The 23,349-nt window shown below is 44.5% G+C and overlaps 2 protein-coding genes and 1 long non-coding RNA gene across 6 annotated transcripts in view; 1 reads left to right on the top strand and 2 right to left on the bottom strand.

Moving 5' to 3' along the window:
• LOC139354811 (uncharacterized) overlaps positions 1–10,579 on the bottom strand; it is a 31,651-nt gene extending 21,072 nt beyond the window's left edge. The window contains exons 1-4 of the mRNA XM_070999057.1: positions 10,329–10,579; positions 10,048–10,274; positions 9,929–9,986; positions 9,535–9,866 (exon numbers count right to left, since the gene is read on the bottom strand). Coding sequence (XP_070855158.1) covers positions 9,941–9,986; positions 10,048–10,274; positions 10,329–10,451 — 396 coding nt within the window. The 5' untranslated portion in view covers positions 10,452–10,579 and the 3' untranslated portion in view covers positions 9,535–9,866; positions 9,929–9,940. The remainder of the gene's footprint in view (positions 1–9,534; positions 9,867–9,928; positions 9,987–10,047; positions 10,275–10,328) is intronic.
• On the top strand, positions 7,888–9,923 carry LOC139354812 (uncharacterized). Of its 4 annotated transcripts, none has more exons than XR_011605673.1 (3): positions 7,888–8,361; positions 8,421–8,738; positions 8,798–9,923. It is a non-coding gene; the product is annotated as an uncharacterized lncRNA (long non-coding RNA). The 4 variants fall into 4 exon arrangements; XR_011605674.1 differs by having other exon boundaries at positions 7,888–8,738; positions 8,798–9,428; positions 9,487–9,923; XR_011605671.1 differs by having other exon boundaries at positions 7,888–8,738.
• A 776-nt stretch (positions 10,580–11,355) lies between the features above and the next one.
• LOC108011879 (uncharacterized) lies at positions 11,356–23,034 on the bottom strand. The gene is made up of 10 exons (XM_036821425.3): positions 22,848–23,034; positions 22,567–22,793; positions 22,449–22,505; positions 17,569–22,386; positions 17,288–17,514; positions 17,169–17,226; positions 14,604–17,106; positions 13,701–14,537; positions 12,825–13,647; positions 11,356–12,726 (listed from the first exon to the last, which is right to left on the bottom strand). The coding sequence occupies exons 1-4, from the start codon at positions 22,989–22,991 to the stop codon at positions 22,344–22,346; spliced, it is 471 nt and encodes a 156-aa protein (XP_036677320.1). The 5' UTR covers positions 22,992–23,034; the 3' UTR covers positions 11,356–12,726; positions 12,825–13,647; positions 13,701–14,537; positions 14,604–17,106; positions 17,169–17,226; positions 17,288–17,514; positions 17,569–22,343.
• Between the last annotated feature and the right edge of the window lie 315 nt (positions 23,035–23,349).

Below are 23,349 nucleotides of genomic sequence, written 5' to 3'. Positions count from 1 at the left end.
TAAAAGGGTATACTAGATTAGTCGGAAAGTATGTAACAGGCAGAAGGAAGCGTTTCCGACCCCATAAAGTATATATATTCTTGATCAGGATCACTAGCCGAGTCGATCTAGCCATGTCCGTCTGTCTGTCCGTCCGGATGACCGCTGAGATCGCGGAAACTATAAGAGCTAGGCTATTGGCATTATTTGGCATGCAGATTCCTGAGTTCCGCAAGTTTGTTTCAGCAGTGTGCCACGCTCACTCTAACGCCCAATAACCGCCCAAAACTGTGGCTCCTACAGTTTTGATGCGAGACTAAATATTTTAGCTGAAATGTATTGTTCTTATCTATCTATCTATCTATTGACCCAAAAAAAAGTTTGCCTTGCCCGCTTTAATGCCCACAAACTTTAAAAAATCGTTAATATGAACGCGGATATCTCGAAAACTATGTACGTAGCGCAAGTTTGTTAGGCGAATATGCCACGCCCACTATAACGCCCACAAACCGCCCAAACCTGTGGCGCCCACAGTTTTCATTCTAGGTAAAAAATTTTTTTTACTAAAATGTATTAGTCCCGTCAATACCTATCGATTGATCCAAAAAACATCTGATAGGCATAAGCAAACCATAACTATACCCTTTTATATATTTCAAAAAACGAAGAATGGATGGAGATGGATTTCAGATAAATAATGTATGCTTTGGTGAAACAGTTGCCAAGTTTTGCCAGGAAGCACATATGTAAGGACAAGGCTGTTATTATTTTTTAGAAAAATAGCAAAGCAATATTTAATTTCACGATCAAATAAATGTATCCATTTCGAGCCGTTGGAAGGCTCCTTGGTCCTGCACCAACCACAATATCAATACAAACATTTTAAAATTTTTTCAATATAAATTAATATGACGGTTTGCAGAAAATTGCGATTGAATTTGTTAAGAGTTTTGACTATATTTTGCGCAGAAACCGTTATGGATGTTATTTTTATATGAAAATAATAATTTATGAGTATTTTCAATTGTCTTCAACCAGTAATTTAAAGTTAACAAGAAAGGAAGTTAGCTTCGGCAAGCCGAAGCTTATATACCCTTGCAGCTATATTTATTAAATTTAAAAACACAAAAAATGATATTCCCAATAGTATAAGATAATATGTCAAAAAACACCGAAGCTATAATTTGTTTCATATTATTTTCCTACCAATTTTCCGATCGTTCCTATGGCAGCTATATGATATAGTCGTCCGATTTTGATAAAATTAAATTCGAAATTCAGAACTAATAAAAAAAATGTTATTTCCAAGCTTAGGAGGTTATATGTCAAAAAACACCGAAGCTATAATTTGTTTCATATTATTTTCCTACCAATTTTCCGATCGTTCCTATGGCAGCTATATGATATAGTCGTCCGATTTTGATAAAATTAAATTCGAAATTCAGAACTAATTAAAAAATGTTATTTCCAAGCGTTGGAGGTTATATGTTGAAAAACACCGAAGCTATAATTTGTTTCATATTATTTTTCCACCAATTTTCCGACCGTTCCTATGGCAGCTATATGATATAGTCGTCCGATTTTGATAAAATTAAATTCGAAATTCAGAACTAATTAAAAAATGTTATTTCCAAGCGTTGGAGGTTATATGTTGAAAAACACCGAAGCTATAATTTGTTTCATATTATTTTCCTACCAATTTTCCGATCGTTCCTATGGCAGCTATATGATATAGTAGTCCGATTTTGATAAAATTAAATTCGAAATTCAGAACTAATTAAAAAATGTTATTTCCAAGCGTTGGAGGTTATATGTTGAAAAACACCGAAGCTATAATTTGTTTCATATTATTTTTCCACCAATTTTCCGACCGTTCCTATGGCAGCTATATGATATATTCTTCCGATTTTGATAAAATTAAATTCGAAATTCAAAACTAATAAAAAAATGTTATTTCCAAGCTTAGGAGGTTATATGCTAAAAAACACCAAAGATATAAATTGTTTTAATTTGTTTTTCCTATTATTCCTATGGGAGCTATAAGATATAGTTGTCCGATCCGGCTGGTTCCGACTTATATACTACCTGCAAAAGATATAAGACTTTTGGGAAAGTTTCAGCCCGATAGCTTTAAAACTAAGAGACTAGTTTGCGTAGAACCGGACGGACAGACGGACATGGCCAGATCGACTCGTCTAGTGATGCTGATCAAGAATATATATACTTTATGGGATCGGAAACGTCTCCTTCACTGCGTTGCAAACTTCTGACTGAAATCATTATACCCTTTGCAAGGGTATAAAAATAAGCTTAACAAAAGTAGAGCATCGCCATATCCTTGCTTCAGTTGAATGGACATAGTTTTTCTCAAAACAATCATATATAGATGGTGTAATATCGTAATTAATATAAGAAATCATTGAGAGCATTCAATACGTTTGACAAAAAATGTACTCCAATGCCGATCAGCTGATTTTTCTTCATAAATTCCCTATGTGTACATGAATCTGTTTAAGGTAACAACAGCGATTTTAAGTGGCTGTGTGCCGAGGCTATTACCCCAGTTTTTAGCCGTTTTAGCCTAGTACTCAGATCGGCTAAGAGTATCACTTATTCTTTGTAGTGTGACCGAAGTTGTCAAAGTTCACACGCAATGCATATAGGATGGTCTTACTGTCAAGAAGTTGGGTTTGTTGCCAAACGGAAAACAAATCAATTGGAGAAATTTGAAAAGGAGGAGTCTGCTGGTACACAAAGAAATTTAAATAAAAATAAATGGAATGTTCAACGAATGTTTTCATGTATGTAAATTAGTAGTTTAAAGCTTCCTTCTCGTCCCACAAACGCTTCGCCATCTTTCCCGCTCCACCGCAGTACAGCTCCGAGTCCCAATAGGCATATTGGACCTTGAGGAAGTGGGAGAACGGGGTTTATCCGCTGATGCTGCAGTAAGTCGCCCAGCATCCTGGCAGTGGCTGGCTATGGCTTCTCCAACTGTTCCTTAGCGGGCGCCCTTTTTTCCGTCTCCCTATAGAAGCCAGAGGGTCCTCCAGCTCCGCCTAAGCTGCCAAGCAGCTGGTGGTGGTGGTGTCCTAATGGAGAGGTCGTCGGAGATCGTATTACTGGTGGTTCTGCTAAAAAGATACTTGTATTAGTACAACGCAACCAAATTCTTTTTGCCAGATCTTACTTTCTTTGCGAGGCACTGACCTCCTGCATCCGATTTTGAGGGTTTCCTTCCATTTTTAATTTTTAGTTTCCACATCGCCTTTGCACGCACACCGCCAAAGATTGAAGTTCTTATTCTTTGGTCCGCGGCTTATGGCGTTCATCGAAATTCACTTGCTGAATCTGGTATTTTTTCTGATATTTCCTTAGCTCATCTGAGTACAGCGCTGAAAAACAGACCCGACGAAAAGCGTTAGCCGCGTATTTGCCTCTCGCTCACTCCTATGGTTAGCTCGCGGTCCTAATGGAGAGGTCGTCGGATATCGTATTACTGGTGGTTCTGCTAAAAAGATACTTGTATTAGTACAACACAACCAAATTCTTTTGGCCAGATCTTACTTTCTTTGCGAGGCCGCGCCCGGCAGGATGTCCATGTAGAGATTTGAGTCCCACTCGGCATATTCCTTCCCACTGGGATTCTCTAGTGGATCTCCAACAGCACTTCAACTATTCTGCGAATTTGACCGTTTTGTGGTATTGCTTCCTGTCGGTGAAATCCCACAATAAAGGGCATAAGCTTGGGTTTAGCGTCCTATTTCATCTGCCCTAACCTCCTGCATCCCATTTTGGGGTTTTCCTTCCATTTTTATACCCGTTACTCGTAGAGTAAAAGGGTATACTAGATTCGTCGGAAAGTATGTAACAGGCAGAAGGAAGCGTTTCCGACCCCATAAAGTATATATATTCTTGATCAGGATCACTAGCCGAGTCGATCTAGCCATGACCGTCTGTCCGTCTGTCCGTATGAACGCTGAGATCTCGGAAACTATGAGAGTAACAATACTGGGATTAGGCACGCAGATTCCTGAGATTCCTGCGCAGCGCAAGTTTGTTTCAATAGAGTGCCACGCCCACTCTAACGCCCACAAACCGCCCAAAACTGTGGCTCCTACAGTTTTGATGCTAGAATAAAAACTGAAATGTAATGTTCTCATCAATACCTATCGATTGACCCAAAAAAAAGTTTGCCACGCCCACTTTAACGCCAATAACGCTTAAATCTGTATACCGCCGGTAGGTGGCGCATTTTAATCTCGCTTTGCTGCTTGCATATCTCCATTTAGCTGAGTAACGGGTATCTGATAGTCGAGGTACTCGACTATAGCGTTCTTCCTTGTTAATTTTTAGTTTCCACGTCGCCTTTGCACGAACACCGCCAAAGATTGAATTTCTTATTCTTTGGTCCGCGGCTCATGGCGTTCATCTGAGTACTAGGCTGTATGATCAAGTAGGCTTTGTAGTATAACTTCCGATTCGTTTACGTTAATGTTACTTGGATAGCTCAATTTTTTAGCATCTTTCGGCTTTTCGAGTTTTTCTAAAACCTTGAAGCTCTCTACTATCTGAAGCCAATCCGAATTTCTATGCAGAACAGACTTCTTCGCACGGTTGCAGTTTTGCCACATTTTTCATATTTTTTGGCAAACAGCATCGGCACAAGACCTAAATTCTTGTTGGTCTGTTGGTAGCAAACTCCAGCTGTATCGACTCAGCAACCAATCGAGCTTTTTCAGCATTAGTGCCATTTTGAGAGCACCACACTTCGAAAAAAACGTGTGCGGGAAAGAACATTAAATAGAAAAGTCTATACCAATTAAGTAAACCAAAACGAAGGTTTTTTATAAATTAAAAATACAAATTGGACAACTAAAGCATATTTAAACAATGACAAACTCATAAAATAACACTTAACAAGGATAACCCAAAAAACAGACACAAGTACCTGTTCCATTCCGATAAAGATATTTTGACCAAAGGGCGGCTAAGGGCAGATGAAACTTCTTTTATTTTGATCTACAGATATCAATCTATGACCATAATAAATATGAAACTGGGAAACGGTGGGGTAAACAACTAAAAGCTTAAGGGAAGTTAGAAATGGGAAACGAAGAACACATTACAATAAACAAATAGCTCATTGCTTTTAGTTACGTTTATTACCTGTGCGAATGATACCCATATTGTTTTAAAATTATTGGTGATTGTTTTAACATTTTTTTATACCCTTGCAGAGGGTATATTGATTTCAGTCAAATGGGGAGACGTTTCCGACCCCATAAAGTATATATATTCTTGATCAGCATGACTAGATTAGTCGATCTAGCCATGTCCGTCTGTCCGTCTGTCCGGATGACCGCTGAGATCGCGGAAACTATAAGAGCTAGGCCATTGGCATTATTTGGCATGCAGATTCCTGAGCTTCTTACGCAGCGCAAGTTTGTTTCAGCAGCGTGCCACGCTCACTCTAACGCCCAATATCCGCCCAAAACTGTGGCTCCTACAGTTTTGATGCGAGACTAAATATTTTAGCTGAAATGTATTGTTCTTATCTATCTATCTATCTATTGACCCAAAAAAAAGTTTGCCTTGCCCGCTTTAATGCCCACAAACTTTAAAAAATCGTTAATATGAACGCGGATATCTCGAAAACTATGTACGTAGCGCAAGTTTGTTAGGCGAATATGCCACGCCCACTATAACGCCCACAAACCGCCCAAACCTGTGGCGCCCACAGTTTTCATTCTAGGTAAAAAATTTTTTTACTAAAATGTATTAGTCCCGTCAATACCTATCGATTGATCCAAAAAACATCTGATAGGCATAAGCAAACCATAACTATACCCTTTTATATATTTCAAAAAACGAAAAATGGATGGAGATGGATTTCAGAAAAATAATGTATGCTTTGGTGAAACAGTTGCCAAGTTTTGCCAGGAGCACATAAGAACAAGGCTGCTAATATTTTTTAGAAAAATAGCAAAGCAATATTTAATTTCACGATCAAATAAATGTATCCATTTCGAGCCGTTGGAAGGCTCCTTGGTCCTGCACCAACCACAATATCAATACAAACATTTTAAAATTTTTTCAATATAAATTAATATGACGGTTTGCAGAAAATTGCGATTGAATTTGTTAAGAGTTTTGACTATATTTTGCGCAGAAACCGTTATGGATGTTATTTTTATATGAAAATAATAATTTATGAGTATTTTCAATTGTCTTCAACCAGTAATTTAAAGTTAACAAGAAAGGAAGTTAGCTTCGGCAAGCCGAAGCTTATATACCCTTGCAGCTATATTTATTAAATTTAAAAACACAAAAAATTATATTCCCAATGGTATAAGATAATATGTCAAAAAACACCGAAGCTATAATTTGTTTCATATTATTTTCCTACCAATTTTCCGATCGTTCCTATGGCAGCTATATGATATAGTCGTCCGATTTTGATAAAATTAAATTTGAAATTCAGAACTAATAAAAAAATGTTATTTCCAAGCTTAGGAGGTTATATGTCAAAAAACACCGAAGCTATAATTTGTTTCATATTATTTTCCTACCAATTTTCCGATCGTTCCTATGGCAGCTATATGATATAGTCGTCCGATTTTGATAAAATTAAATTCGAAATTCAGAACTAATTAAAAAATGTTATTTCCAAGCGTTGGAGGTTATATGTTGAAAAACACCGAAGCTATAACTTGTTTCATATTATTTTTCCACCAATTTTCCGACCGTTCCTATGGCAGCTATATGATATAGTCGTCCGATTTTGATAAAATTAAATTCGAAATTCAGAACTAATTAAAAAATGTTATTTCCAAGCTTAGGAGGTTATATGCTAAAAAACACCAAAGATATAATTTTTTTTAATTTGTTTTTCCTATTATTCCTATGGGAGCTATAAGATATAGTTGTCCGATCCGGCTGGTTCCGACTTATATACTACCTGCAAAAGATATAAGTCTTTTGGAAAAGTTTCAGCCCGATAGCTTTAAAACTGAGAGACTAGTTTGCGTAGAAACGGATGGATAGACGGACAGACGGACATGGCTAGATCGACTAATCTAGTCATGCTGATCAAGAATATATATACTTTATGGGGTCGGAAACGTCTCCCCATCTGACTGAAATCAATATACCCTCTGCAAGGGTATAAAAAAATATTAAAACAATCACCAATAATTTTAAAACAATATGGGTATCATTCGCACAGGTATTAAACGTAACTAAAAGCAATGAGCTATTTGTTTATTGTAATGTGTTCTTCGTTTCCCATTTCTAACTACCCCACCGATTCCCAGGTTCATATTTATTATGGTCATAGATTGATATCTGTAGATCAAAATAAAAGAAGTTTCATCTGCCCTTAGCCGCCCTTTGGTCAAAATATCTTGATCGGAATGGAACGGGTACTTGTGTCTGTTTTTTGGGTTATCCTTGTTAAGTGTTATTTTATGAGTTTGTCATTGTTTAAATATGCTTTAGTTGTCCAATTTGTATTTTTTATTTATAAAAAACCTTCGTTTTGGTTTACTTAATTGGTATAGGCTTTTCTATTTAATGTTCTATCCCGCACACGTTTTTTTCGAAGTGTGGTGCTCTCAAAATGGCACTAATGCTGAAAAAGCTCGATTGGTTGCTGAGTCGATACAGCTGGAGTTTGCTACCAACAGACCAACAAGAATTTAGGTCTTGTGCCGATGCTGTTTGCCAAAAAATATGAAAAATTTGGCAAAACTGCAACCGTGCGTAGAAGTCTGTTCTGCATAGAAATTCGGATTGGCTTCAGATAGTAGAGAGCTTCAAGGTTTTAGAAAAACTCGAAAAGCCGAAAGATGCTAAAAAATTGAGCTATCCAAGTAACATTAACGTAAACGAATCGGAAGTTATACTACAAAGCCTACTTGATCATACCGCCTAGTACTCAGATCAACGAAAACCGCGACCTAACCATAGGAGTGAGGGAGAGGCAAATACGCGGCTAACGCTTTTCGTCGGGTCTGATTTAGCGAGATTTAGCGAGTGAATTTCGATGAACGCCATGAGCCGCGGACCAAAGAATAAGAAATTCAATCTTTGGCGGTGTTCGTGCAAAGGCGATGTGGAAACTAAAAATTAAAAATGGAAGGAAAACCCCAAAATGGGATGCAGGAGGTTAGGGCAGATGAAATAGGACGCCAAATCCAAGCTTATGCCCTTTATTGTGGGATTTCACCGACAGGAAGCAATTCCACAAAACGGTCAAATTCGCAGAATAGTTGAAGTGCTGTTGGAGATCCACTAGAGAATCCCAGTGGGAAGGAATATGCCGAGTGGGACTCAAAATCTCTACATGGACATCCTGCCGGGCGCGGCCTCGCAAAGAAAGTAAGATCTGGCCAAAAGAATTTGGTTGCGTTGTACTAATACAAGTATATTTTTAGCAGAACCACCAGTAAAACGATCTCCGAAGACCTCTCCATTATGACCGCGAGCTAACCATAGGAGTGAGCGAGAGGCAAATACGCGGCTAACGCTTTTCGTCGGGTCTGTTATTCAGCGCTGTACTCAGATGAGCTAAGGAAATATCAGAAAAAATACCAGATTTAGCAAGTGAATTTCGATGAACGCCATGAGCCGCGGACCAAAGAATAAGAACTTCAATCTTTGGCGGTGTGCGTGCAAAGGCGATGTGGAAACTAAAAATTAAAAATGGAAGGAAACCCTCAAAATCGGATGCAGGAGGTCAGTGCCTCGCAAAGAAAGTAAGATCTGGCAAAAAGAATTTGGTTGCGTTGTACTAATACAAGTATCTTTTTAGCAGAACCACCAGTAATACGATCTCCGACGACCTCTTCATTAGGACTCCGGACACCACCACCACCAGCTGCTTGGCAGCTTAGGCGGAGCTGGAGGACCCTCTGGCTTCTATAGGGAGGAGGAAAATAGGGCGCCCGCTAAGGAACAGTTGGAGAAGCCATAGCCAGCCACTGCCAGGATGCTGGGCGACTTACTGCAGCATCAGCGGATCAACCCCGTTCTCCCACTTCCTCAAGGTCCAATATGCCTATTGGGACTCGGAGCTGTACTGCGGTGGAGCGGGAAAGATGGCGAAGCGTTTGTGGGACGAGAAGGAAGCTTTAAACTACTAATTTGTTGCAATTGGAGTCGAGTGGGAGCGACGTTATCGATTGTTTAGGTCGATAGGGCGATAGCTGCAGCAGCGGGATGAGTCGGGCGGGCGATCTGGCCATTTGAAGATTAATCCCGGTTCGCTCTGGGATTACTTCAAATGGCCCATGTATCCAATGACCCAATGTCGAGAGAGGCCATGTAATATGGCGGGGGGCGATGATCAGCAGATATCGTGATAGTCGCGGCCATACTGTCCAGCAATCAAGGCAGATGCAGCTAGGAGTTCTAGTATAAATTTTCTTTGTGCCTTAAATTAAATAGTGAGTTATGTGAAAGTTCTAGAGTAGTTCGGTATTTAATATTTATCCCAATACAAAGGGCCCCGGAAGAATTTATTTGGAGTTTTACCGATATCGCCATACCTACCAGCCCGATTTGGCTGCCCAGCAACCGGTGTCCGTTCGACCGGTGCCAGCGACCAGCCAGGAAAGCCTTCCACAATCGACGCCGACGACGTCAACATTTCCCGGTGAGTCCGTTCCGGCGTACCGCGTCCTCATCCTCTCGCGAACTTCCAGCGGTCGCATTGCGGCGCTGAGAAGTATCGCCATTTTGTCTGGCAGCCGAATCTCGGACTGCCCGTGCACCACTCACCGGAGAGCGCCGTTTTCCCGTGCGGAGATCCGTATCGCCGCTGGCCTCCGGCGGAAAGTCATCAGCCCGGGCAATCATCGCCTCCAGGCCCGGCCCAACAGTGGCTGAAAATTAGCAGAAATTAAATAAACGTGTACATCGATTATATATATTGATATCTACTTACCTGTTTGTAAGTTTATCCGGAGTTAGACCCGAGAGCCTTATTTGTCCTCGTTGTTTGCCTAAAATTTAAAGGGTCGCGAGCATTAGTTAAATGGTATAGCTTACAGTGCATTTACGTACCTTTTCGGCCTGTCCCTTCTTTTCCCTTGGAGCTCCTCAGGATTAGGTGACCATACACACGCGCATCGCGCATGTTCCCTTGAGGCCCGCGTTTCCATGCGAGCTCTACCAATACATGGCTGGTAGAGCATAGTTCCCGCGGCGCCTGTACCCTTTCCCAGCAAAACAAATCCTCTGCTTTGACCACATAAATATCCGAGACGGCGGCCAGGTTTCGGTCTTAGAGGCTGAGGAGGGATAAATCTGTCAAGAGAAGCATGTGTATAAATGATTGTACTTACCATATTACCCACTATGTGTGAATAAGCTTTCCCAGTGGGGGAGATGGAACCGTAGCCGTAGACGCGAGGAAGGGGCTCCTGCCGACTGCGAATGGGTGGTGCCCTGCAGCATCTTGAGGGCATCCATGGTTGGGTGGGAGCGCTTGGCTAGGACATCGATAGCCACCAAATGTAATCCATTTTCCCGACAATAATTGTAGATTTTTGCTATGTTTACGTTTTTGCCCTTAGTGATGACCGATAGATTAGTAAAGTGAGACCGCGAAGTTATCGATACTTATGTTGCGAGCTGTGGCATTAGGGGTACTCAGCCCTGAGGAACGACTGAGCTAGCGGCACTGCCACCGACAAAAAGCAGTTCGTAACATATTGGCGCCCAATTAAACAAAATAAATTGTCGAGGCGACGACGCCTCGCCCATATATGACCCTGACGCCCCCGCCATCACGACCTATGGCTTGCAACATAGATTGCAATTGCTAGGGAGTGGTGACGGGGAAGTCAGCTGAGTAGGGAAGTTGGAAGTAGAACGGGAGGCACGTCGACATTGCCGACGATTCGCTCCTGGTCACAGGCTTACCAGTGAACCGGTGATGGCATCTTGGGGCAAACCAAGATTTGCGTCACGGGATGCACTGAAGAGAATCTGTGATAATTTCTGTGATAGAGTGGTTTTATGGCTTGTATTTTGTTATTTGTTTATTTGAAATGTTTTTTTTGTTAGGATGTGGTGTTCCTGGGTTTTTCTCCCCGTCCTGGACTTCTAATTTTATGTCGGTTGTGAACTTAATAGCGTAATCGTGACCCGTAGCAACCCTACGCGCTGCACGGTTACCTCGATTTAAAATAGAAAAAGAGGGCGGCTATCACCACGGGTGATAGCTAGTCCAGTTGACGAACGGCTAGGCGGAGACGGGTAAATAGGATTTTTGGAAAAAGCGCAAGACAGTTAGGTCGGAAGCCCACCGGCAAGGGTCAGTTCCATCTCCCCAAATCAAGAGTAGAGGAAGAAAAGTATAATAAAAAATTTAGGAGATTTTGAAAGGTGTTGGATAGTGAGGAATATTTGGTTATTGTTATTTATTTTTGCTGTTAGTTATTTTCGTATTTATTTTGATATTTATTATATATTATTGTATTTATTTGTTGTCTTGTTTATTTATTTATTTATCACATTTATCAGCGTATTAGTAGTTATTAAGTATTTATTTAAAATTTCTTGGGAGGTATGTCCGAAAGTAAGGACGCCAGGGATAGGCACGGCCACCAGCTCAGATCGATGGGTCCTCCTGGCGACGACAAGGACGATGTCTGGTCCACGGACGTAGAGGGTGCTGCTGGGTTGCCGCGGATATCGCTGGCTGGGGGTTTACCCAGAACGCCGGTAGGCGGTAGTGCGGTGGATCGGATTCGGGATCAACCGGCGGATCTGGAGCACCATCGGTCGCCCAGGGTCAAGGATTTCAAAGCTATCGTCGAGGCGCAGGATCGACTTCTGGTTCCGGAGCAGACGGCACCACAAAAGCTGAACACGGAACGGGATACAGCGGCGGAGTCGGCGATGAACGCAGCTCTGGCACAGGCTGCCCAAACCTATCGCGCGTCACAGGAGGTAGGAGTGAGCCAGGCGTTGCGGGAAGAAATCAGGAACGGATTCATCGACATGATGAAGTTGTTGAACGACGTCCTGAGGCCAGCCGAGAGCAAACCGCAGCCGCTTCAGGAGGGCGCGAGTCGCCAAGTGTCGATGGTGCCCACCCCGTCGTGTCCAGAAGGCGGCGCAAATGGCCCAGCGGGGATTCAGCAGCGGCAGGATATAGGAGGATGCGACCGAAGGCCGCCGGAATTGCCGCCCAGGCAGCGACCTCGACTGCCGCTAAATGACTCTCCAGGGATCGACAGCAGCCTGAGCCAGGAACCGGAGTATCATCCGGCAGGCAGGAGCGATCGCCACGCACTGCCATGGCGCATCGAGGACCGAAGGACGGCGGATTTTCGGGACGAGCCGCGGTAATACACCAACGCGGGAGCCGGCAACGGAAATCCCTACATCCGAGTGGACCGCTGGAACCTCGCATTCGGCGGCGAGGACGATGGCCATTCCGTGGACGACTTCGTGTTCCGTCTGGAGTTCCTGCAGCGGCAGCATCAATGTCCGTGGAGTGAAGTTCTGCGCAACTTCCACGTACTCTTATCGGGCAGAGCGAAGGAGTGGTACTGGGTACATGTACGCCAGTCCAGAGTGGACACTTGGGCCCAGCTGCGCAGGGCTTTGATGGATCGGTTCCGTGGCCACCAGACGGAACACGAAAGGATGCACGAGCTTCTTCAACGTGAGCAACAGCCGGGAGAGAGCGCGGATGACTACATCCATTCGATGCAGCAACTCGCCTCACGCCTGAAAAAACCAATGCCAGAGCGGCAGTTGGTTAAGGTGGTGAAAAAGGGCTTGAGGGATGGCATCGCTAGATATGTTTACGCGATGGACGTACTCACGGTGGACGAACTTCGCGAAGAGTGCGTCGAAATGGAGAGGAGTTTCGGTCGTCGAGGGCGTGCTGCTTACCTGCAGCAGAACAAGGTACGGGTCAGCGAGGCGCACGTACAGGACGAAGTCGACGAGCACCGACACCTGGAGGTGGACGAGCTACGCGGGGGAGTCCGAAATACATTTAGGCCAGGTTGCTGGAATTGCGGGGCGGCGGAGCACGGATTCCAAGATTGCGAGGCCACGGAGTGGAGGAGATTTTGTTTCCGGTGCGGCAAGCCGGGCGTCATTTCTCCGAAATGTCCCGATTGCGCGGAAAACGGTCGGCTGGGCAGTCCGAAAGCGGGAGGGACTCGCCCAGGTTGGAATCCCGCGAAGTAGTTCCGAAGAAAGAAGAAGAAGAAAAGAAAGTACATAGTCCATCTAATAGTAATAAGTATTTATTAAGATACCTACCGGAGGATGAGAGGCTTCGCCGTTATATGGAGGCACGGAACCGGATCTATGCGGAGCATCAGCTGAGCGGCATGCGTCTGGTCTCACGGAGAGTCCAGAAGGCAAGGGAGCGCTTCAGGATGAGGAGATCCAGACGACGAGAGGTGGTGGCGGCCGTTAAGCGCATTGATTCCGCTGATCCTCGACCCTTCGCCGATGTGGAGACCTTGGGCAAGCAGCTCACCGGCTTGTTAGATACAGGCGCCAGCGTAAGTGTGCTGGGCAAAGGCTGTCGAGAGCTCGTGGAAGCGCTGGGAGTTACCGTCCAACCGTATTTTTCGGTAGTCCGTACGGCTTCTGGCGAAGATCGATCCATCATCGGACGCTTGGAGCTGCCTGTGAGGTACAAAGGCGTAAGTAAGCCGGTCACGTTCTACCTGTGCCCATACCTGGAACAAACGGCGTACTTCGGAGTGGACTTCTGGCGAGCCTTCGGACTAGCTCCAGCCGTCGTGGGGAAGCCGGCGACAAGAGGCGTCAAGGCAGCGGAGGAAATCCATGCCAGCCAGATGGAGCACTATGCCGACCAGGAAGATGAGGACGAGGTAAGGGAGGAACCCGAATCCTGGAGCCTTTCTGCGGAGGAAAAGCTGGCGTTAGGCAAGGTCAAGGAGGAGTTCCTTACCTTTGAAAGGGACGGCCTCGGAGTCACCAGCATGGAGAGGCAATCCATTGAACTGATGGAAGGAGCTCGGGTATTTAAGGATCGTCCGTATCCGATGTCTCCGGCGAAGCAGAAGGTGGTCGAAGACGAGATCGACAAGATGTTGGAGCTGGGTGTCATCGAGGAGAGCAAAAGCCCGTGGAGCAATCGCACAACAGTGGTGTCGAAGCCAGGGAAAGACCGGTTCTGCCTGGATGCCCGGAAGTTGAACGCCTTGACTATCAAAGATGCATACCCTCTGCCCAGTATAGAAGGAATCCTCTCCAGAATAGATCAGACGCATTACATCTCCAGCGTTGACCTGAAGTTTGCGTTTTGGCAGATCGAACTGGATGAGAAGAGCAAGGAGTACACTGCGTTCACGGTTCCAGGTAGGCCGTTGTACCAATTCCGAATGATGCCGTTCGGACTGTGCAACGCGGCACAACGCTTGGTGCGACTCATGGATCGGGTGATACCAGCGGAGCTCAGATCCAACGTCTTCGTCTACTTGGACGACCTGCTAATCCTGGCTCCAGACTTTCAGACGCACCTGAAATACTTGCGTCGGGTAGCCCACAGTCTCAAATCAGCCGGATTGACCATAGGGTTAAAGAAGTCGAAGTTTTGCTTCAAATCTTTGACTTACCTAGGGTTTATAGTCGGAGGTGGACTGCTGCGGATGGATCCTGGACGTGTTACGGCAATCCAGAAGATGCCTTACCCGAAATCCATGAAGGAAGTACGTGCTTTCCTCGGCACAGCGGGATGGTATCGACGGTTCGTCAAGAACTTCGCTACGCTAGCCGCACCACTCTCCGAGTCCTTGAAGAAGGCTGGAAACACAAAGTTTTCCCTAAGTCCCAGCGCCACCCAGGCAGTGGATGACCTGAAGTTGGCCTTGACGAGCGCGCCGGTCCTGGTTCATGCAGATTTCAAGAAGCATTTCTTCGTCCAGTGCGACGCATCCCACGTTGGCGTCGGCGCGGTATTGTTTCCAGGACGTGGAGTCCAACAGGGAGCACTTACCGGACCTCAAGGTGGATGACGGACTCATCTTCAAGCGCATGAGTAACCCCAAAATGGACGAGGAATTGGAAGGATCCGAATGGAAGCTGTGGATCCCGCAAAGCCTGATCCAGCTTGGTAGAGCGTGCTCATTCGGACCCCAAGGCTGGCCATGGTGGGATGACGAAGACCTTGGAGATCCTGCGACGCCAGTTCTATTGGCCAGGGATGACCATCCAGGTACGGGAATACGTCCGGAGTTGCGAGGTGTGCAGGGAATCCAAAGCGCCAAACTTCCGGATGCAGGTCGGAATCGGAAGAAGGGTAGAGACGGAGAGGCCATTCCAGAAACTGTACATCGACTTCCTGGGCAAGTATCGGAGGTCCAAGAGTGGACACGCCTGGATATTTATCGTGGTGGACCACTTCTCGAAGTACACCTTCTTAAAGGCGATGAAGGAGGCGACGGCGTCGAACGTTGTAAATTTCCTGGTAAACGAGGTATTTTACAAGTTCGGGGTGCGTGAGACGATACATTCGGACAACGGCAAACAATTCGTATCCAAGGCGTTTGAGGAGATGATGGATGGCTTCGGTGTACAGCACATGAGGACTCCCGTATACTCACCACAGAGCAATGCCGCGGAGCGGGTAAACCGAAATGTCTTGGCCGCAATTCGCAGCTTCTTGGACGAAGATCACCGGGAATGGGATGCACATTTGCCGGAGATTGAGGTGGCCATCCGAAACACTGTCCACTCAGCCACAGGGGAAGCGCCGTTCTTCACTGTATTCGGCCATCACATGTTCCTCAACGGTTCCAGCTACAAACTAGCCAGACGACTCAGGGGTCTGGTCGACCATAAAATGGCCGGAATGCAGACCAAGGACAAGCTTCGGGTTATCCATGCCAAGATGCAGAAGCAACTGGAGGGTGCATACCAGACGAGCCGGCAGCGCTACGATAAGCGAGCCCGTACGCTGCTCGCCAAGCCAGGCCAAGAAGTCTTCCGCCGCAACTTCGTGCTGAGTGATTTCAGCAAATCTTTTAACGCCAAGTTTGCTCGCAAGTTCCTTAAAGCCAGGGTGGTCAAATCCGTCGGCAGCAATGCCCACCTGCTGGAGGATCTCCAAGGCCGCAGTCTGGGAGTGTATCACGCCAAAGACATCCGGTTGTGACCTGAAAGAAGGACAAAACAAAGTATACTAGCATCGCGATCACATCTGCAATACTTCCCGTCATGCGTGGGCCCCGCGTTAGGCGCCGATCGAACTGCAGGATGGTATCAGTGCCGTGTTGAATCCCATCGTATCTCCAAAGCTACCAATTATTTCATCGTTCTGCTGAAACTCCGGGCAGCGCCCCTCGAAATCTTTGGTTGATGTTGCAATTGGAGTCGAGTGGGAGCGACGTTATCGATAGTTTAGGTCGATAGGGCGATAGCTGCAGCAGCGGGATGAGTCTGGCGGGCGATCTGGCCATTTGAAGATTAATCCCGGTTCGCTCTGGGATTACTTCAAATGGCCCATGTATCCAATGACCCAATGTCGAGAGAGGCCATGTAATATGGCGGGGGGCGATGATCAGCAGATATCGTGATAGTCGCGGCCATACTGTCCAGCAATCAAGGCAGATGCAGCTAGGAGTTCTAGTATAAATTTTCTTTGTGCCTTAAATTAAATAGTGAGTTATGTGAAAGTTCTAGAGTAGTTCGGTATTTAATATTTATCATTTATAAAGGCAGCCGGGGTCCCAATACAAAGGGCCCCGGAAGAATTTATTTGGAGTTTTACCGACATCGCCATACCTACCAGCCCGACTTGGCTGCCCTGCAACCGGTGTCCGTTCGACCGGTGCCAGCGACCAGCCAGGAAAGCCTTCCACAATCGACGCCGACGACGTCAACATTTCCCGGTGAGTCCGTTCCGGCGTACCGCGTCCTCATCCTCTCGCGAACTTCCAGCGGTCGCATTGCGGCGCTGAGAAGTATCGCCATTTTGTCTGGCAGCCGAATCTCGGACTGCCCGTGCACCACTCACCGGAGAGCGCCGTTTTCCCGTGCGGAGATCCGTATCGCCGCTGGCCTCCGGCGGAAAGTCATCAGCCCGGGCAATCATCGCCTCCAGGCCCGGCCCAACAGTGGCTGAAAATTAGCAGAAATTAAATACACGTGTACATCGATTATATATATTGATATCTACTTACCTGTTTGTAAGTTTATCCGGAGTTAGACCCGAGAGCCTTATTTGTCCTCGTTGTTTGCCTAAAATTTAAAGGGTTGCGAGCATTAGTTAAATGGTATAGCTTACAGTGCATTTACGTACCTTTTCGGCCTGTCCCTTCTTTTCCCTTGGAGCTCCTCAGGATTAGGTGACCATACACACGCGCATCGCGCATGTTCCCTTGAGGCCCGCGTTTCCATGCGAGCTCTACCAATACATGGCTGGTAGAGCATAGTTCCCGCGGCGCCTGTACCCTTTCCCAGCAAAACAAATCCTCTGCTTTGACCGCATAAATATCCGAGACGGCGGCCAGGTTTCGGTCTTAGAGGCTGAGGAGGGATAAATCTGTCAAGAGAAGCATGTGTATAAATGATTGTACTTACCATATTTATTAAACCTTTGTAATACCCACTATGTGTGAATAAGCTTTCCCAGTGGGGGAGATGGAACCGTAGCCGTAGTCGCGAGGAAGGGGCTCCTGCCGACTGCGAATGGGTGGTGCCCTGCAGCATCTTGAGGGCATCCATGGTTGGGTGGGAGCGCTTGGCTAGGACATCGATAGCCACCAAATGTAATCCATTTTCCCGACAATAATTGTAGATTTTTGCTTTGTTTACGTTTTTGCCCTTAGTGATGACCGATAGATTAGTAAAGTGAGACCGCGAAGTTATCGATACTTATGTTGCGAGCTGTGGCATTAGGGGTACTCAGCCCTGAGGAACGACTGAGCTAGCGGCACTGCCACCGACAAAAAGCAGTTCGTAACAAATTTACATACATGAAAACATTCGTTGAACATTCCATTTATTTTTATTTAAATTTCTTTGTGTACCAGCAGACTCCTCCTTTTCAAATTTCTCCAATTGATTTGTTTTCCGTTTGGCAACAAACCCAACTTCTTGACAGTAAGACCATCCTATATGCATTGCGTGTGAACTTTGACAACTTCGGTCACACTACAAAGAATAAGTGATACTCTTAGCCGATCTGAGTACTAGGCTAAAACTTTAAAAAATCGTTAATATGAACGCGGATATATCGAAAACTATGTACGTAGCGCAAGTTTGTTAGGCGAATATGCCACGCCCACTATAACGCCCACAAACCGCCCAAACCTGTATTAGTCCCGTCAATACCTATCGATTGATCCAAAAAACATCTGATAGGCATAAGCAAACCATAACTGTACCCTTTTATATATTTCAAAAAACGAAAAATGGATGGAGATGGATTTCAGATAAATAATATGCTTTGGTGAAACAGTTGCCAAGTTTTGCCAGGAAGCACATAAGAACAAGGCTGTTAATATTTTTTAGAAAAATAGCAAAGCAATATTTAATTTCACGATCAAATAAATGTATCTATTTCGAGCCGTTGGAAGGCTCCTTGGTCCTGCACCAACCACAATATCAATACAAACATTTTAAAATTTTTTCAATATAAATTAATATGACGGTTTGCAGAAAATTGCGATTGAATTTATTAAGAGTTTTGACTATATTTTGCGAAGAAACCGTTATGGATGTTATTTTTATATGAAAATAATAATATATGAGTATTTTCAATTGTCTTCAACAAGTAATTTAAAGTTAACAAGAAAGGAAGTTAGCTTCGGCAAGCCGAAGCTTATATACCCTTGCAGCTATAATTATTAAATTTAAAAACACAAAAAATGATATTCCCAATAGTATAAGACAATATGTCAAAAAACACCGAAGCTATAATTTGTTTCATATTATTTTCCTACCAATTTTCCGATCGTTCCTATGGCAGCTATATGATATAGTCGTCCGATTTTGATAAAATTAAATTCGAAATTCAGAACTAATAAAAAAATGTTATTTCCAAGCTTAGGAGGTTATATGTCAAAAAACACCGAAGCTATAATTTGTTTCATATTATTTTCCTACCAATTTTCCGATCGTTCCTATGGCAGCTATATGATATAGTCGTCCGATTTTGATAAAATTAAATTCGAAATTCAGAATTAATTAAAAAATGTTATTTTCAAGCGTTGGAGGTTATATGTTGAAAAACACCGAAGCTATAATATGTTTCATATTATTTTTCCACCAATTTTCCGACCGTTCCTATGGCAGCTATATGATATAGTCTTCCGATTTTGATAAAATTAAATTCGAAATTCAGAACTAATTAAAAAATGTTATTTCCAAGCTTAGGAGGTTATATGCTAAAAACACCAAAGATATAATTTTTTTAAATTTGTTTTTCCTATTATTCCTATGGGAGCTATAAGATATAGTTGTCCGATCCGGCTGGTTCCGACTTATATACTACCTGCAAAAGATATAAGACTTTTGAGAAAGTTTCAGCCCGATAGCTTTAAAACTGAGAGACTAGTTTGCGTAGAAACGGATGGATAGACGGACAGACGGACAGACGGACAGACGGACATGGCTAGATCGACTAATCTAGTCATGCTGATCAAGAATATATATACTTTATGGGGTCGGAAACGTCTCCCCATCTGACTGAAATCAATATACCCTCTGCAAGGGTATAAAAAAATGTTAAAACAATCACCAATAATTTTAAAACAATATGGGTATCATTCGCACAGGTATTAAACGTAACTAAAAGCAATGAGCTATTTGTTTATTGTAATGTGTAATTCGTTTCCCATTTCTAACTTCCCTTAAGCTTTTAGTTGTTTACCCCACCGATTCCCAGGTTCATATTTATTATGGTCATAGATTGATATCTGTAGATCAAAATAAAAGAAGTTTCATCTGCCCTTAGCCGCCCTTTGGTCAAAATATCTTGATCGGAATGGAACAGGTACTTGTGTCTGTTTTTTGTGTTATCCTTGTTAAGTGTTATTTTATGAGTTTAAATATGCTTTAGTTGTCCAATTTGTATTTTTAATTTATAAAAAACCTTCGTTTTGGTTTACTTAATTGGTATAGGCTTTTCTATTTAATGTTCTATCCCGCACACGTTTTTTTCGAAGTGTGGTGCTCTCAAAATGGCACTAATGCTGAAAAAGCTCGATTGGTTGCTGAGTCGATACAGCTGGAGTTTGCTACCAACAGACCAACAAGAATTTAGGTCTTGTGCCGATGCTGTTTGCCAAAAAATATGAAAAATGTGGCAAAACTGCAACCGTGCGAAGAAGTCTGTTCTGCATAGAAATTCGGATTGGCTTCAGATAGTAGAGAGCTTCAAAGTTTTAGAAAAACTCGAAAAGCCGAAAGATGCTAAAAAATTGAGCTATCCAAGTAACATTAACGTAAACGAATCGGAAGTTATACTACAAAGCCTACTTGATCATACAGAGGCAAATACGCGGCTAACGCTTTTCGTCGGGTCTGATTTAGCGAGATTTAGCGAGTGAATTTCGATGAACGCCATGAGCCGCGGACCAAAGAATAAGAAATTCAATCTTTGGCGGTGTTCGTGCAAAGGCGATGTGGAAACTAAAAATTAAAAATTGAAGGAAACCCCCAAAATGGGATGCAGGAGGTTAGGGCAGATGAAATAGGACGCCAAATCCAAGCTTATGCCCTTTATTGTGGGATTTCACCGACAGGAAGCAATTCCACAAAACGGTCAAATTCGCAGAATAGTTGAAGTGCTGTTGGAGATCCACTAGAGAATCCCAGTGGGAAGGAATATGCCGAGTGGGACTCAAAATCTCTACATGGACATCCTGCCGAGCGCGGCCTCGCAAAGAAAGTAAGATCTGGCCAAAAGAATTTGGTTGCGTTGTACTAATACAAGTATATTTTTAGCAGAACCACCAGTAATACGATCTCCGAAGACCTCTCCATTAGGACCGCGAGCTAACCATAGGAGTGAGCGAGAGGCAAATACGCGGCTAACGCTTTTCGTCGGGTCTGTTTTTCAGCGCTGTACTCAGATGAGCCAAGGAAATATCAGAAAAAATACCAGATTCAGCAAGTGAATTTCGATGAACGCCATAAGCCGCGGACCAAAGAATAAGAACTTCAATCTTTGGCGGTGTGCGTGCAAAGGCGATGTGGAAACTAAAAATTAAAAATGGAAGGAAACCCTCAAAATCGGATGCAGGAGGTCAGTGCCTCGCAAAGAAAGTAAGATCTGGCAAAAAGAATTTGGTTGCGTTGTACTAATACAAGTATCTTTTTAGCAGAACCGCCAGTAATGCGATCTCCGACGACCTCTCCATTAGGACTCCGGACACCACCACCACCAGCTGCTTGGCAGCTTAGGCGGAGCTGGAGGACCCTCTGGCTTCTATAGGGAGGAGGAAAATAGGGCGCCCGCTAAGGAACAGTTGGAGAAGCCATAGCCAGCCACTGCCAGGATGCTGGGCGACTTACTGCAGCATCAGCGGATCAACCCCGTTCTCCCACTTCCTCAAGGTCCAATATGCCTATTGGGACTCGGAGCTGTACTGCGGTGGAGCGGGAAAGATGGCGAAGCGTTTGTGGGACGAGAAGGAAGCTTTAAAATACTAATTTGTTGCAATTGGAGTCGAGTGGGAGCGACGTTATCGATAGTTTAGGTCGATAGGGCGATAGCTGCAGCAGCGGGATGAGTCTTGCGGGCGATCTGGCCATTTGAAGATTAATCCCGGTTCGCTCTGGGATTACTTCAAATGGCCCATGTATCCAATGACCCAATGTCGAGAGAGGCCATGTAATATGGCGGGGGGCGATGATCAGCAGATATCGTGATAGTCGCGGCCATACTGTCCAGCAATCAAGGCAGATGCAGCTAGGAGTTCTAGTATAAATTTTCTTTGTGCCTTAAATTAAATAGTGAGTTATGTGAAAGTTCTAGAGTAGTTCGGTATTTAATATTTATCCCAATACAAAGGGCCCCGGAAGAATTTATTTGGAGTTTTACCGATATCGCCATACCTACCAGCCCGATTTGGCTGCCCAGCAACCGGTGTCCGTTCGACCGGTGCCAGCGACCAGCCAGGAAAGCCTTCCACAATCGACGCCGACGACGTCAACATTTCCCGGTGAGTCCGTTCCGGCGTACCGCGTCCTCATCCTCTCGCGAACTTCCAGCGGTCGCATTGCGGCGCTGAGAAGTATCGCCATTTTGTCTGGCAGCCGAATCTCGGACTGCCCGTGCACCACTCACCGGAGAGCGCCGTTTTCCCGTGCGGAGATCCGTATCGCCGCTGGCCTCCGGCGGAAAGTCATCAGCCCGGGCAATCATCGCCTCCAGGCCCGGCCCAACAGTGGCTGAAAATTAGCAGAAATTAAATACACGTGTACATCGATTATATATATTGATATCTACTTACCTGTTTGTGAGTTTATCCGGAGTTAGACCCGAGAGCCTTATTTGTCCTCGTTGTTTGCTAAAATTTAAAGGGTCGCGAGCATTAGTTAAATGGTAAAGCTTACAGTGCATTTACGTACCTTTTCGGCCTGTCCCTTCTTTTCCCTTGGAGCTCCTCAGGATTAGGTGACCATACACACGCGCATCGCGCATGTTCCCTTGAGGCCCGCGTTTCCATGCGAGCTCTACCAATACATGGCTGGTAGAGCATAGTTCCCGCGGCGCCTGTACCCTTTCCCAGCAAAACAAATCCTCTGCTTTGACCGCATAAATATCCGAGACGGCGGCCAGGTTTCGGTCTTAGAGGCTGAGGAAGGATAAATCTGTCAAGAGAAGCATGTGTATAAATGATTGTACTTACCATATTTATTAAACCTTTGTAATACCCACTATGTGTGAATAAGCTTTCCCAGTGGGGGAGATGGAACCGTAGCCGTAGTCGCGAGGAAGGGGCTCCTGCCGACTGCGAATGGGTGGTGCCCTGCAGCATCTTGAGGGCATCCATGGTTGGGTGGGAGCGCTTGGCTAGGACATCGATAGCCACCAAATGTAATCCATTTTCCCGACAATAATTGTAGATTTTTGCTTTGTTTACGTTTTTGCCCTTAGTGATGACCGATAGATTTATAAAGTGAGACCGCGAAGTTATCGATACTTATGTTGCGAGCTGTGGCATTAGGGGTACTCATCCCTGAGGAACGACTGAGCTAGCGGCACTGCCACCGTCAAAAAGCAGTTCGTAACAAATTTAACATACATGAAAACATTCGTTGAACATTCCATTTATTTTTATTTAAATTTCTTTGTGTACCAGCAGACTCCTCCTTTTCAAATTTCTCCAATTGATTTGTTTTCCGTTTGGC

This window comes from Drosophila suzukii, unplaced genomic scaffold (genome assembly GCF_043229965.1).
Source record: "Drosophila suzukii unplaced genomic scaffold, CBGP_Dsuzu_IsoJpt1.0 scf_24, whole genome shotgun sequence".
Classification (NCBI taxonomy): Eukaryota; Metazoa; Arthropoda; class Insecta; order Diptera; family Drosophilidae; genus Drosophila; species Drosophila suzukii.
This window is presented reverse-complemented; position numbering and strand designations above follow the sequence as displayed.

What these genes read in the sequence shown, in the direction of transcription:
- LOC108011879 (XM_036821425.3), bottom strand. Translation starts at nt 22,991, where the DNA reads ATGGATGCCCTCAAGATGCTGCAGGGCACCACCCATTCGCAGTCGGCA. An exon ending in AGAAGGGACAGGCCGAAAAG is followed by an intron (nt 22,506 to 22,566) that starts GTACGTAAATGC and finishes TTTAAATTTTAG; the next exon opens with CAAACAACGAGGACAAATAA. An exon ending in CCGGATAAACTCACAAACAG is followed by an intron (nt 22,387 to 22,448) that starts GTAAGTAGATAT and finishes GCTAATTTTCAG; the next exon opens with CCACTGTTGGGCCGGGCCTG.